Raw genomic sequence first — 16,406 nt, forward strand, 5'->3', positions numbered from 1 at the left:
CAGAAATCCATGACAACCTAATCCAAGAAATTGTTGAGAACAAGAAACACTGCACAGCCACGCAAGTTTGCATCAACAACCCACATGGCTAGAGAGAGAAACAGAGAATGACTGTGCATGATAACAAAAGGGGTTATTTTCTGCATAAAACCTTTTACAATAACACAACATCAATGGGTTGGGCATCCAACAAGTTCAAGCAACAACCAAAGCCAATAAGTCATTCAGAGAATAAAGAGATCTATGGTAGACAACCTTGGCACCTGTGGCGACAGAATTAGAAAACAGCATGATACAAAAGGAGGTAATTTCTGCACTAGGCGCACATAATAGAACAGATATAAATCAGTTGTGTCCACCATTTCAGTCACCGAGGACATGATCATGGAAGTGGGTCTTGAAGCTTTAATTTAGTACACAAGATAACAAGGAGTGGCCTGACTGGATCATGAGGCACGGGGCTCGGAGGGCGTCGTAGAGGGGGCAAGAGAGTTAGGAGCAGGGGCAAACCCACCCCCTCTTACAGACAAAGTCGGGCCTCTGTGTGAGCTGGCCCTGCTAACAAGATTGTCATCGAGGAACACAACGATCACGGTGATGTCATCATGGAAATGACGACGAACCCCACGATCGATCTTCTTGAGGTCAGAGTATCTCATTTCCCTCTTCTTGGCTGCTTCCTGAAGTGCAGCTTTGATTAGACGCCGAGCACTCCCCTGCAGTTCATAGATATGAAACTAACCCATCACTTTGAAACCATGGCAACTACTGAGACATGCAAATGCGCTGCCGAAGTTTTATGTTAAAACCAAGAATGCTGATATAATATGCATTTACTTCAAATTTCACTGACCCATTTTGTGGGCCAACTAACCCATCACTGTGATACCATGGCACCTACTGAGACATGCAAATGCGCTGCCTAAGTTTTATGTTAAAACCAAGAATGCTGATATAGTATGGCATTTACTTCAAAATTCACTGACCCATTTTGTGGGCTAACAAAGATCTCTGAGTCAAATGCGAGAAGAATGGTACCATCATTACATACTCCAAGTACAATTTCTGTATTTCCCAGATATGACCAACATCTGAAGTTTTGGTTGGATCAGACCATAATGCCTGGTATATACTGGTCCAACCATGAGACAGTACATGAATCAGATGAAATTGCTCGGTCCAAGTTCATACTGGGGTATATATATCAAGTTGTTATCCCAGGTATATTGCTCAATGCCTAAAACCTCCTCATCAGAAACCACTCTTCTCATCTGATTCCCCGTTTCCTCTTACCTTTTTCTCCATCAGGAGCTTGTTTCCTCTCTTCTATTTTTCTTTATTTTTTTTCTCCAGGTTTCTCCCTTTTAGCATCAAATTTCTCGAACTGCTTAAATTTAAAGCCTTTTACCTCCTTGCTACAAGATGTATTTCTTGAGAAGGAATTTAGTGTCTCTCTATTAAAGTAAATTTAAAGCTTGGTACCATGTTCATTTGCTTAATTTTCTTCCTTAAGAGTGGTATTTTGCTTGATGGCTTAAGTTTCTAGTTTCATGCTTGCATTGTTCTATTAAGGGCAGTTCTATGCATATTTTGCATAGATCTATTTGAATCTAAGCTGGCACCACATGTTGGCCTTGTGAGGATCCTCGCTAGGTTGGAAGAGACTTGGCCAAGGTTTGCACTCATTTGCTCAAGATCAAAATCTCCAACGAAGATTGGTGTAAATCTAACCCTAAATTCGAAATCTCCACTGAAGATTGGTGAACATAGGTTAGATTGCATATCCAGCTAAGATCCACAAAAACCATCCAGATCGATGTGGTTCTACCTAAGCGCTCACAAATTCCTCTCCATACCCGCAAATATCTAAGCTAGTTCCACACAGATTAGTCTAAGACTCAGTAGATTAGGCCTAAATCCTTGCATAACTAACCTAAGGACATGTGGATCTAATCAACATATATATATATATATATATATATATATATATATATATGCCGATCTAACAAAGATTCCTCTAAATGTAGGCTAGATGCTTTGAACACCATCTGGACTTCTGAGGATATATGATAGATTTACGTTTTTAACTCTCATTTTAAATACTGTTTTTAATATTAATTGGGAAATAATATCAAAATAGCTTCAGAAAATTACAATGGAAACACTATCTTCCACAAGTCCATCAATACATCAGATCAGATTCATGATGCAATCTGATGGAGTTGAGATTGGAGAAAGTCATAGTTTAGATAGTGATAACTGACATTTATTTCAGGAGGGTCATTTAACAACTGATGGACACACATTTGCATCTTTTCTGGACACCATGTGCTGCACATCTATGGGTTTGATAATGGACATCAGTGACATTCCAATGTTGATGAAGACATTGACACAAGGCACAGTTAATCATCCATTTAAGAGAAAGACTGCACTCAAGGTTATGTTTGAGATTGAGTGACTGGTCTAAATCTAGTTTTATGAGCTCAGGTGGCAAAAGATAGTTGATGACATCAAGGAGATGATCAGAAACATATATCGAGGCAGATAGGACTTTCCAATGGTTATAGCCCTCGAACCAACATACAATTGATCGCAATTTACCAAGTCCAAGGTTTTGTATGGCTTAGACCCACAACTGCAACATGTTCATGGCAGTTATACTGTTCTGGAGCTTAACAACCATTATTGGAGTTACAGCCCATACAATATACACAAGCAAGAGTGCAGGAGTGCCAACTGTGACAATGGTGTAGGCACCAACCTGCCATTTAATGATCACTTCTCAATCCAGAATTGGCACATGGTATATTGACACCAAAAGTCATGAGTATCATGAGTTTTTTGAAAAGGGTAAGTGGTGAAGGCAGGATTTGAGTCCAGGACCTTGCGATAAACTATCAAGATCCTTACCAACCAAGCTAGCTAACACCTTCATGAGTATTATGAGTTGGTTTTGCACCAGAATTGGCACATGGTATATTGACACCAAAAGTCATGAGTATCATGAGTTTTTTGAAAAGGGTAAGTGGCGAAGGCGGGATTTGAGTCCAGGACTTTGCGATAAACTATCAAGATCCTTACCAACCAAGCTAGCTAACACCTTCATGAGTATTATGAGTTGGTTTTACAAAATTATGACCTCGATATTGGGCCACGACCACCTCTTGAGCACCACAACATTCATTTTGGTATTACATGAGGATTAGGACTTATATGGTATGCCTTGCACCCATGTTTCAGCATTTATAAATATACATATCATCGAATATATATCATGTGCTATCTTTATGGACTTGTGGAAATTTTTTGTACATGTGATTTTGATATGCGATTTGTAATGACTAAGAACTATATTTTGATTCATTATTGAGACAAGAAATGTATAATTTAATAGGATGTCGACCAGTATTGAACCATACCAGCACATGTTCGTTGTTACTGGTACTATATTAATCTGGTCGATAATTGGTATTATCACATGTTGACTTGAATTGGTTCCAGGCTGAGATTTTATGCCTTGGATATGACAATAAATCAACTAATTTGCATGGCTTGATGATAAACAAAATAAAGTTTGTATGAGATGGATCCACTTTCTCTGGCTTAAGCATTATTAACTTTTCATTTTATGCAGGCCCTCAAATATGGTTGAACTAAATATTCAATCCAAACGTGGATCAAAAGGATAGCTTTTGCATCAAAAGAACATATCCTTGAGTACATGCCAATGCTTCTTTAAAGAACCTACAAATTGGGATAAAAGGTTCAGAATGAGATATCCATACTATATTACTATCAATCAACAATGTTGGAGATTTGTGTTTCTCAATCTATCACTGTCAAAAAAACAGGAAGGAACCTTTTTTTTTACTGCTACGTATGGAAGATGGCATAAGAAATGTTTCAGGTTTCAACATCTACCCTGCAAGTTCAAACAGGCAAAAGAAAATAAGATTTGAGAGCATGATGTTCTCAAATATCTCATCCATGTATTCTGAAAACACCAACAACCTCATAGCATCAATGTCTAAATTTGCATGTCATTCTTTAGTTATTAGACAATGCAACTTGATATAAAACTTCAATGCCTTTGAAGTTATTCATAGTTGCCATGATCTTTGTCCACTTTAGAGTTTTTGACATTATCTAGTGCAAATAGCTAACTAACTCTTCAACTTAACCTTCAAATCTTGAACTCTTTCATAAGTACTTTAGTTAAAAATTTGCCACAAATTTATTGACCCCATGTGCATGGAAGGAGCAAAGAGTGTTTTTTTTTTCTAGGATTCAATAGTTGTTAACGGAGAACATAAAGTTTTAAATAAAATAAAATTGAAAAATGATAACTACCCGACTCACTCCAACTAAAAAAGGGACTCAATAGAATCATATCGTTGATAAAGAGAATGTAATCTCAAACAACCCACACATACATAATGTGAGAAAAGATATCTCTTCCATTTATTCAGCAATCTATCATGTTTTAGTAACGGTCCCATTTCCTCTTTTCAAGACCCCCCAAGTATAAGATAAAAAAGAAAAATACAAATATCATGAAGAATACAATAAAGAAAATTGCATTTAATAAGTCAAAATATATCAATCATGCCATTTTTTCTTCTTCAAGAATATATATCTTTAAGTTTTTTCGATATCATCAACAGGCCTCCATCTTTGTGAAGGAACTTCCTTTTAGAGATAAAATCTTCAATCAAATTGAATACTTCTTTTTTTTTTTTAATCTTTAATCAAACCTAAGATTTTTCATTTTCCTTTTATCTGGAAACCTTTTGTATTCTCCTTGGGCAATCTTAGTAACTACTTATAACATTTGCAAAAGATTCCCCAACTAATAAAATTCATCCAGAAGACCTCTGTCCAATTCACAATTCCAGCATGGATTAGCCAATTTTGTCCAAGTCTGACTTATCTTTAGTGGTAGGACTGAGAAGCCAAAAAAGCAAATCAGCCTTGGTGAATATTAATCTGGGTTGGCCAAACTGGATTTAGATTAGCTGATCTGGCAAACTTGCTCTTCCCATAATATTTATGCATCAATTCTTAGCTGCTTGCACAAGTCAGATTTTCAGGCCAAGGATCATATGCAAATTTATCCAAGGTTGGGACAACTCCTTGTCTCTATTGAATTGTTTAACACATTTCCCAACCTTACATGTCCAACCACTTTCTAATTTGATTCTATGTGTAAACTCAATAACTTGAATCATAAAATGCATCACTTAATTTTCCAAAATGAAATAGAAAGAGAAAAATTCATTGCTTAAAATGATTTTATTTTGTATTAGAAAAACAATGGCCACTTATGGACTCTATTTAAAAAATGATAAAATAGTATAAAGATAGAAAACATACACTGTGAGGACCATTATGAACAATATCCACTGCTTCTTGGTTGCTAAGATGCTCCCAGAGGCCATCAGACGCAAATATAAGAAACTGATCTTGTGGTTGCAGCAGTTGAACAGAAATCGATGGCTCTGAGCTGAGTATAGGTTTTTTGAAAGGTTCACGAAGTCGAAACTTCGCATATAGTGGTTCCCGGTTAAATTCTGCCTTCTTTAGGTATACATCACCAATCGACCTAGAGACCTGCAAGATAGATGTATTTGATTAGTAATAAGCCACAAAGATACAAGAAGCTAAATCTAGAGATTGTTCTTTATAAGTGAATAAGTGAGTCTAAATATTAATATATAAAGAATCTGTAATTTGCAATAGATATGCCAGTTAGACTAAATATTAAGAATCAGTAAGAAGCAATAGATACATAAATAATGTACCATGGTTGGAACATTCATTTAAACAACTTAAGGGGTGCATGAAGATGATTATTAGTGTGACGGTGGTGAACCTCAAGGTATAGAGCAGGTATTTAGTGAGCAAAGATTTGAAATTGGGCTATCTACAGTGGACTAGCATTTGATAATCACACATCACATGTTCCCTTATATGTCTGCTATAGCAAAATTTGCAAAAATGTAAGAAGGGCCTACCAAGGGTATAGAACTTAGTTTCCTTCAGTTCCAGTCAAGACCACCAAGTTTCAGCAGTTTCAGATCAAGTTTCAATTAGAATGAAAATTTTAACTAAACAAGGCATAATGTGCTATCTGGATTCTTTTTTTTATAGATCACAGCTACTTTTGAATTACAATTTGTACTCTATGAATGATGCAAAGTATAATATATGGGAAAATTAATAGCAGTGATCAACACTACCTGTATTTTCAACACAGTTTTGTGGGAAAAATCAATTTATGCCATTCAATATTTTTCTCTACATGAAAAAAAAGTATAATAAAACATGCATCTTCTGATATTCCAGTTTGTCAAGATTTGTAACCATAAAAAGAAAGCAGACCATCGATTACATAGTCACTTGCAGTTTGTTATGAAACCTTTGATGAGATAAATTTGCATACTTGACAAATTGACAAGGACAATTGTATTCAAACCAGCGATTTAAAAAGGCGCTCGGGAGCTCACCTAGCCTCGCTAATCTTCCAGGTGGCGTGCTTCAAAGAGGCGCCACTTGGGCGCTCGCCCAAGCCCAGGCGTTGGGCGCTTCGGGCGAGCGCTTGGGTTAACCAAGGCGATAGAACCAGGATTTTAGGTCTGGTTCGGTCCTGGTTCGATCTCCGATGGTTAGTTAGTTCAATCGAACCAACTAAAATCGATATCAGTGACAACCCAACCCTAACCCTCGTTGTCGCTCCCGATCCCAATCCCGCTGCTCGCCGCTGTTGCTGCTCGCAAACACTGTTGTTGTCGCCGCTCACACCTCTCGCTGCTCGCCGCTCCTGCTCCCGCTGTCGTTGCTCGCCGCTCGCGCCTCCCGCTGCTCGCCGCTCCTGCTCCCGCTGCCGCTGCTCACCACTGTCGCTGCCGCTGTCGTCGCTCGCGCCTCCCGCTGCTCGCCGCTCCCGCTCTTGCTGTCACGGTTGCCACTGCCGCTATCTCCTTACACTCCACTGCCGCTACCGCTTCCTCTTTTCTCAGTCAGCAGGCTTAGCACCCCCTTACACTTCCTTCTTCTCCTTCTGTTAATAGTATATAGTATACTGTTAACAGTATACTGTATACTGTTAATATTATTAGATTTATTTGAAATTATTAATTTTTAATACTGTTAATAGATTAATAATATATTATTTTGATTTTAATAGTGTTAATTTTTATTTATTTAAAATTATTGCTAGGTTTCAAGATAAATGACAAGTGTACAGAGCAACTCAATAGAGTCTCCAATGACATCAAAAAAAGATTCAATGAAGATGATTTATGTGAAAATGACGATAATATTGATTATGATGAATGACTTTGATATAAAATTTTATTGTTTTAAATTTTGAAACATTTTGTTAATGTGACATTGTGATTTTGTATCTTAGATTTTCTTAATTTAATATCATATTTTAATTTAAAATTTTAAATAATTATATTTATTAATTATATTATATATTTTTATATTTTAACATCTCGCTTCGCTCGGGTGAGCGCTTAACGCTTTTTAAATCACTGCTTCAAACAAATAAAACAAATTGGGTGCATAACGAACTTAAAAGTAAGGTGGATGAAGAAGAAAATCCAACAAAACATGGTAGAATTGAGAAAATTGCAAATAAATCTTGAATAAATTAGTAACTATCCCGATAAGCGGTAAGTCGACCAAAATGATGGACAGAAGGGCCAAAATAAACAAAATACTGACAGAAAGTCCTCCATGACTAGTTCTATATGATTTTGACAAAATATGGGTGAAAACATTCAAAAATGACAAAAGCTAGTGGGTTGTTGATGAAACCAATCATATCAAGCCAAACAGGTGGACCCAAATGCTGTGTAGGTGCTAAATTGAACAGCCAAAACTTAAAACTATTTTATTAAAAACTAACAACAAACAACCTAAGATAGAGAAAAGAGTCAGCATGGTTGAACTAACTAAAAGGATAAATATAATTTGTTCAAATTAGTAAAAGTTTAAGAAAATTAAGCTTCATTTATCCAAAAATAATTATAAATAAAAAAGAAATCAATATTTAATAATTTGAGAGTACTTGAAAGTCTTTACATCATCTAAAAGAGAATTAGAAAAATCTTTTTCCATCTTCCATCTGCCAATTCCTATTAAGAGTGATATCCTCAAGCAAGCAGAACTACCAAGTCATTTCTCATTCCATTTACAGAGGCTAAATGCAATTTTCATTTTTTATTCAACAGTTCATGAGATGCAACCCTCTCAAATTAGCAATGCATCAAGTAGAAAAGGTGGTGACTAGTGATATGAATTTGACTAAAGTGGTTTGACAGAAAGTTCAGCAAAGACTATTTGACAAAGTATATTCATGTACCCTTTGAATGCCTTCAAGCATCCTGACTACAAATAAATGAGATCAACTGAAAATTTAAAACAGGTTTCCAGAGGAAGTTACAAATTTATGGCAGTCGTAAATTTGCTACAGATGCAATTTTAAGTTATATAATGGATGAAAACCAATATGTGCTTTAAATTGTTCAAGGTTGAAGAAAAGGAAAAATCAATTTAAATTCATTTGAAGGATAAGTGTTTATATTTAGACTGGAACAACCTCTATAAAGTGATTGGCTTCTATGATTATCGAAGATACTGATAACAGGTCGTAAAACTTATCTGTCAATAGTGAAGACAATGTCCAGATATTCATAGGTTAACCCTGGACATAACACAGGTGAAAAGATGGCTCGAAACACAAATCAAAATATAGCCCTCTTAATCTACAAGTAAATAATGTTCTGGTCTCAAGATATATCCAAGAGTATCAGTTCATCTAAACATGAGAAGTCCTTAAGGCAACCAAGTAACAAAGCAATCAAGCAAAAACATTTTGAAACAAACTCGTTATCTCCTTCTTTAAGATACTAAATTATTACAATAATGATATATAAATGTGTACAGCCAAACCATTTAAAACAAAGAATTTCATGCATCCACCAGTTTCTTCTATGGAAGGATTTCATTTGATGCTTTGATGAGGAGAACCTACAGGCCAGCATGATTGGCTACTTAACAATTACTTTTTTCCCAGTGGATTAACAACCATTTTTCAGATCAAAGAAAAATAATTCAAATGCATGACCCTTTGTAAACTGCATGCAAGTTAAAGAATTAGAAGGTCCTGTTCTAGACATTCGATATGGTAAATCTGAAGAAGTATAAATACTAGGTGGTCTAAAACTTGTTTTCTCGTTCTTCAGTAAATTAACAAGACGATAAGTTTTATGTTTGAGCACCTGGATAAGGCCCTTCACACGCCAGACATTATGCTTTAAGACAACAATTTGCTTGTCTTCTGGGTGCATTGAATGCAACTCCTGTCTCACAGACTCAATTCCAGCATTATGCTCTGCTGACAACTGGACAGCCAAAACTTCTCCAGTTGCTTTTACAAGTTTCCCAAGAACAACACGGGAATCCCCAAGATTAGCTGTATATAGCATACTACCACAGATTACACCAACCAGACAGCACGAGCCAACAGCTGCAATCTGAGGTGTCATAGGCCATTGCTTGTTAACCAGAGAAAAAAAACCTTCCTCTGTAGCTTGATATGCCTTCCTTATTACATCAGCTGACATGGCCTGCTGTTCAGCTGCAAATCCTGCCAAAAGGTCTTTTATCACACACACTTATAAGAACAGTAGAATATTTGTGGACTGAGATATGGTGTGTTATATCTCGGATTTGTAACAAAGTGAAAGAAAGAAACCATAATTTCAGGGTCTGGAAACCCGGAAACAACACAATTTCACTAACAAAAAATAACATAAAATTCAAAACCTGAGCAAGATGTCCAGTACTATAGAGAACAATAAAGGCAAGGGCAAAAAACATTTCACGGAGCTGCCAATTACAAACTAAAGCTTTGTTACATCTAACAGCTGGTTCCCAAGTCTAAAAGCTATCCATCCATTCAATTATTAGAACATGTTCTTTAATCAAGAGTATCATCCCAGTTGAATTGTATTCAACCAGTTACTCAAAAGTAGCAAGGTAGATGGTTTCTTAAAACAAAATAACTTTTTATCTTAGTGAACTTCATGTACCAATTCACCAAGTTACTGAGCTTAAAAAAAATGAATCAAACCGAAACCCCAAGATCTAAGCATGCAGTTTGGAAATTAAGAACTTACTTTTCAAATGCTGAAAGAGATGATCATTGATATAACGGGAGGTTTCTGGACCTCCATGGCCATCATACACACCCACGAAGGTACCATATGGCCCGGTATCAAGCAAGCTCAGTGGTCCAGACTCGATCTGGCTCTGGTCCTCAAGCAAGTTGTTTGCTTGGACCACGGCCATGGAGAACTCACCGTTTATGTGTTGTCCGCTGTCCTTGTACCACAGAAGCCCATCCTGCCGGCCTACGACCTCAGAGCCTGAGTGGACAGACCGATCCGATGGCTGCCAGCAGGCCCTCAGTAGGTTCATCAATGCCGCTAGCATCCCTCATCTCATCCAAGCTCGCCTTCTTAACATCTAATTTAATTCAGTTAGTATCCAACAAAGGGGAAAGAAACCAATTTTTCCGACTCTGCATCAAGAGAATTCACATAGATCGCATCAGTTACCAGATAAGAATGATTCGAAAGCAGCAGCAGGAGACTCCATCAAAAATCCAACTTTTCTTTCTTCATAAAGTCGGAAACTTTATTGCAAACAAGAATCAAAGAGGTCGAAAAAATCACTCTTTGACTACTTTAGTACGTTATGTCAGCAAAATATGATCATGAAATTTGCTCGTACAATAGGTCTCAAGTTCAGAGGCAAAAATCTAAAATCAGATAAATCGATTACCTCCTCTCCAGATTCAACTCGACCCCCGACGGCGCGGCCGACAGAAAATCTCTCACCAAATTAGACAGAACCAAGTCCAGGATCAGCCTTTCGTGCGCTAACTCGAAGAAACGAAACGATCTAACGACCCACGCGATCTTCTCACCAATCCTGACAACCGCATCTTCTCATTCATGCCGACCGCAGCCTCACGAGCGGAAGCGGGATAATTCCCAGAAAAGAATCGCCCGCCAGAAACGCCTCAAATCCGACGCGTCGCACACGAAGGGGCGGTCAAAAACACCTATTTAGGTCTAGGTTGGGCGATTAATTGTGCGGCAACCTCAGATCTGGAGATGACGAAACGATTCTTCTTAAAAGGATTGAAGAAGTGGGAAGATGTGAGGTTGGGTTTGGCTTCCAGGCAGGAGATTTGGAGGAAAAGAAGGCGTTTAATCTCTCCGACACCACTAGCAGACAAAGCCCCTCAGAAACCGACAAGAGAGAGGCCAACGCCAGCGAGGCACAGCGGCGGCGACGGGCTCCACCAACAGACCAGAAGAGAGAGAGAGAGAGAGAGAGAGAGAGAGGGAAGGAGTAGGGAGTACTGGGAGAGATGGGGAAGAGAGAGAAGCATTTAACGGGACTTGAGGGAAGTGACGTCAGCAGATATTTGTACTATAGTCCCTAAAGAGATTACAAATGCTAAATTTAGCCCAATAAGGCGTACGTATGACAATTTCATGCAAATACACCCCTGGTGACGTGAGAATAGTCAAATAACCCCTAGAAGGATTTGTAGTTTTATGCAAATAAACCTATCTATCTATTACTCGATGGTATTAGACATTTTAGCTCATCGATTCGTTTTTTTTTTTTGTTTTTTTGGTGAGAATATTTTATGAGTGAATCCTAACAATTTTAGAATTATTATTCATATCTTTCTGGATTGGATTCAGACATTAGAATGAGATGTATTGTTCCTCTTAACTGGCAAAATATTTTTATATTTTAATTTTTTATTTACTAGATTAGATTTTATGAGGAGACTAATAGAAAAATAAATATTTGATTCAAATTCAAGAAGAATTTGGATATTTAAATATTATCGAGGAACCCATGACTGTCCGCCTACAGGAAGATGCAGGGATTAAAAAAGATATCATTATATTCCTAAAATCCATTCAAAGAATTAATATTTTTTTTATTAAAAAATTAATAAATATTAAAAAAAATATTTAAATCAATAAAAATCATTTTAAAAAATAAATGTTAATAATTTTCAAACTCCATAAAAAGTATAAACTTATGTAAATATAAATATTTACTATTAATAAAAATATTAATATTAATAAAATAAAAAATGAAAACTTGAACTGCTTAGGACAAAACATATTTTTATTTTTATTTTTTTATTGTAAATAAAATCGGAACACCGGCCGTTCAAGAACGAAGGGTGACTCACATGTGCTTGGATCAACGTAATAGGATTCGTTAATTTAGTGGATCAAAGTATGCATTCTCCATCCAAATTCGATGCTACTATATGACTATTAACTCATATGAAAGCATGACGGATGAGACTTGCCATTGTAGTGAACTTTCGAGGCCTTGTATTCATTTATATTCTTTGTCATTTTATATTCTTAATAAAATAAAAGAAAAGAAAAAAAGAAGGAAAGAAATAAGGTGATCCTGATTTATTTCATGGCGATGTTTTTGACCAGGAGAGAGAGAGAGAGAGAGAGAGAGAGAGAGAGAGATATGCTCGAAAATGATGAGGTGGGAGGCTTCTCAGAAGCCACTCAAACAACAACAGTGCATGAACTTGGACTCATCAACGCCAGGTTATGAAGACACTTTGTCCTTTGCCCCTTCACCATCAATGCCGTGCTCTCTCTCTCTCTCTCTCTCATGTCATTGTTAGGGTTGTGGGGTCTCATCCCCGCTTAGCTTGCTTGCTCTTGTCTTATGTTATTTAAATTTCTCTCACTAAGAGATCAATCTTCAATAATGAGTCATTGGGGAATGCTTCTTATGATGCCCGTAACAACCTTTTTGGCTGAGGTTTAATAGGGTTGATAAAAATTGATTTCAAGATGAATGGTGGGATGAAGCTCAATAGTCTGATAAAAGAAAAATGCCAAAAATATTATAAAAAAAATTATTCAACTCCTTGTGACAATTTTAAATAAATTTAAAAAATATTATATTTTAACTATAATAAAGGTCTCATGAAAAATACATAACAATGATTTATAATTAATCGGGACTCGAGATATAAAATTTACTCAGGTCGAAAAACGATCAAGTGTCAATTGAGCATATTATATCAATATAGTGTCTAAATATAATATTATTGGCTTGAGCATTTAAGTAGTCTTATTACACATGCTCTAAGAATCATTTAAATTAAAATTAGATAGTTGAACTTTTCTTAGATATCTACTCTGATCAGACTCCTTGGATATCTACATTCTTAGAGCATGTGTAACTTTTCTTAGTTACACATGCTCTAAGAATCATTTATTACACATGCTCTAAGAAGCATTTAAGAGAACTTTGCCTCCAACAAGTCACCTCATGAGTTCAAGTCAAAACTCCTTGGATATCTACTCTGATCAGACTCATGACTCAATCTTCTCGAGTTAATACTACTCTAATTAGGTTTGAAATATATATTATAGGAAAATAAAAAATATAAACCCCTCAGGAATATGTTGAGGAGGAGACTCCTCTCCCAACCATCGACATACTGGTTAGCCTCTTCTTATCCAAGAGAGCATTCATACCGATCCAAGCTATGCACTTTTATCACTAACTCTTTAAATGTCATAAACTCTTCCTTAATTGAGAATTCAACTAGGATAACTATATTTACTTATCCTATCTTCGAACTTAGTAAGTTTAGGCTTTAATTAGAATGACACAAATCATTATCCCTCTTCTTTCGCAACTTGCATAATTCATGATAGTTTTTAAGGTATACTCTCATATCATCAACTCTTTAAAGATTATAAACTCTCCCTCAATCAAGAATTGAACTAGGATAGTTATACTCGTTGATCCCTTTCTCAAACTTAGTAGGTTTAGGCTTTGATTATAATGATACAAATCATCATCCATCTTCTCTCATAACTTGTATAATTCATGACAACATGTCTCAATAGAAATAGTATACACTTTTATTACTTCTTGCCCACCTTGTGTTTAACTTCATAAACATTCTGGACAAGTGATGTATTCTAAATAACAATACAAGATCACCCATTCGGTGATCAAACGTAATCTTGTACAAGTATAAGGCAAACATCAAATATCTATTATTAAATTAAGTTTGATGAAAAAAATTAAAAAAAAGAAAGATTGCGAATAAAAAAATTATATGCTCATCAATTAGGTGGCCAATAAATGGTTAGACTCAAGTCAAAGTCAAATGCTTGATAGGAAAAACTACTTGATCCACTATTACAAAAAAAACATACCCAATCTAGTTTAAAAAAAAAATATATGTGACCCACTTTAGTGAAGTAAAAAATTTTCTATCCACTCCTGAGAGATATACCCAATGCACTCTTGGACAAGATATGTCCAATTAACTTTAATTATATGAAAAAAATCGTAAGAAGAATAATGTTTGACCTACTCCCAAATAAAAATTCATGATCAACTCTAGTTTGGCAAAATTGTTTGGCCATTAACTCACTATAGTTAGGCATATAAGCCTAACTCATTCCAATCGATTGATCTATCTTTATCGAGCAAAAAATGCAAGTACACTTCCTATGTCTATATATAGAACATAAGTATCAAGAGTGTTCAATGCACTCTAACCAAGAAAACATCTCTCAACATTTGATGCATCTGCCTATGACAAAAGTATCTAAAGCGCCTAATATACACTAATTGGGTAGAACTTATTATTATACCTAATTCATCCATCGAAAACATTTGAGAGAGCACATTTTGGCACCGCCCAATTGGCAACCATCTTAGATCACGAGTGGTTCCATTCCGCCTAGCTGGCAGCCACCTCAAATCACGTGTGGGGCTACTCCAGCCAAAATAACATACACATCTCGAAGTAGGGCAAAATGACACAGAGATGATTATGTCTTAGAGCGACGTAGCTCGACTCAGAAATGACGTCACATTTCAAGTGTGAAGTGGTGCACTGCAAATCCACGTCAACTAAAATCAAGTGAGGTCAGCCATCAAAGAAACAACTTCGCAAGGCATGGGCTCGGGAGGATAGCCTCAGAATAGACAAATTGCTCGACGAAAATGTCGACGGATGCCAACGAGCACAGGGGGAGTCGGGTCCTCGCGAAAGGTATAAAAATCACCCCTAGACAGATGTCATGGGATAAAATTCATTATCCATAAAAATCTGATTTAAGCTTCGAAGGAGTCAAGCTGGAACTCCCCTCTCTAGCATTGACCTATTGTGCAAGGACTCGGGACTCGAAGCCCCTCGCAGATTCACTAAGAGAAGACCCTTTCTTTTTGAAATCTTCCTTCAGAGTAATCCCGTAGACGATCTTACATAATCGGGACCAAATCAAACTGTGTCCCTTCCCGAGCCATGACATAAAGAATCAAAATAATATTCAAAAGTGATTAACGTATCTTAATAGTCTAAAGATGCTCCTTATGCTTATGCATCTCACCTAACACAAAAGTATCCACCTAATGGGATAAAGTGGACAATGCACCTTAACCTAGTAAGACATATTCTTGCAACTAATACATTCACCCAAGACAAAAGTATCCAAAGCCCATGATGCACTCTAATTTAATAATGAATCATCTTTTGTCTAATATATCTATTTTAGATAAAAATATTAAAACGTTTGATGCATTCAAAAAATATCTCATACATTTATGTGTTTATCCAAAATAAAAAGTTACTCTCCATTACTATAAGCACTTACAGTGTGCTTGACATGCCTTAAGTATATGTATCACTCATGGTTGATACATCTATACAAAAGTATCGAAGGTAGGAACTAATGATTTTGTATGGATACAAAACATAATTATTGAAATCTTGAGATAGACATTACATTTAGGTATGAATAAAACTTTACCCTAAAGCATAATAAAAGAATAAATGATATAATAATTATTTGTAACTAATATATATGAATACTAGTTAACTAGAAAATAACATCCCAATTAGTCATGCCACATTAGCACAATAAATAAATGAAATAGTTCAACAATAATGTAATTATAGTATAATATCTCTAATTTCAAACACTCAAAACTTATTTTAAACTATCAAAATATCTTTAGTTTTTTTTTAAATTCAATATGAACATATATTAATCTGAGCTTCAGTTGGACCTTAATTAGCTTGCTTCTAACATAAGTTTTATAAGAATTATCTGAATAAAAATTGATAGTTAATATCTTTTGAGAGAATTTTGCTCTTGGGTTTAGGTCTCGACTAACCTCACCTCTAGTCGGACTTCTTAGTTATAAATATATTTTTTTAAAATTTTAAAATATAAGAGGATTCAAATATATAAGTCATATTTGATCAATTTTATCATCGACTAAAA

The 16,406-nt window shown here is 35.9% G+C and overlaps 1 protein-coding gene across 3 annotated transcripts; it reads right to left on the bottom strand.

Moving 5' to 3' along the window:
* Positions 1-118: 118 nt before the first annotated feature.
* Positions 119-11,396, bottom strand: LOC135633494 (probable protein phosphatase 2C 60). 3 transcript variants are annotated; one of them, XM_065143018.1, is made up of 5 exons: positions 10,861-11,396; positions 10,194-10,597; positions 9,294-9,652; positions 5,377-5,613; positions 119-716 (listed from the first exon to the last, which is right to left on the bottom strand). In XM_065143018.1, exons 2-5 carry the CDS (start codon positions 10,507-10,509, stop codon positions 447-449), a joined length of 1,182 nt encoding a protein of 393 aa, XP_064999090.1. In that variant the 5' UTR covers positions 10,510-10,597; positions 10,861-11,396; the 3' UTR covers positions 119-446. The 3 variants fall into 3 exon arrangements, with proteins under 3 accessions (XP_064999090.1, XP_064999087.1, XP_064999089.1); XM_065143015.1 differs by having other exon boundaries at positions 9,294-9,673; XM_065143017.1 differs by having other exon boundaries at positions 9,294-9,661; positions 10,861-11,393.
* Between the last annotated feature and the right edge of the window lie 5,010 nt (positions 11,397-16,406).

This window comes from Musa acuminata, chromosome BXJ3-3 (genome assembly GCF_036884655.1).
Source record: "Musa acuminata AAA Group cultivar baxijiao chromosome BXJ3-3, Cavendish_Baxijiao_AAA, whole genome shotgun sequence".
Classification (NCBI taxonomy): domain Eukaryota; kingdom Viridiplantae; phylum Streptophyta; class Magnoliopsida; order Zingiberales; family Musaceae; genus Musa; species Musa acuminata.

Coding starts and splice junctions, on each gene's coding strand:
- LOC135633494 (XM_065143015.1), bottom strand. CDS start 10,509: ATGCTAGCGGCATTGATGAACCTACTGAGGGCCTGCTGGCAGCCATCG. Junction 5,614..9,293: donor GTGTGAAGGGCCTTATCCAG/GTGCTCAAACAT, acceptor TCTATCTTGCAG/GTCTCTAGGTCGATTGGTGA. Junction 717..5,376: donor TTCATAATGGTCCTCACAGT/GTATGTTTTCTA, acceptor TATGAACTGCAG/GGGAGTGCTCGGCGTCTAAT.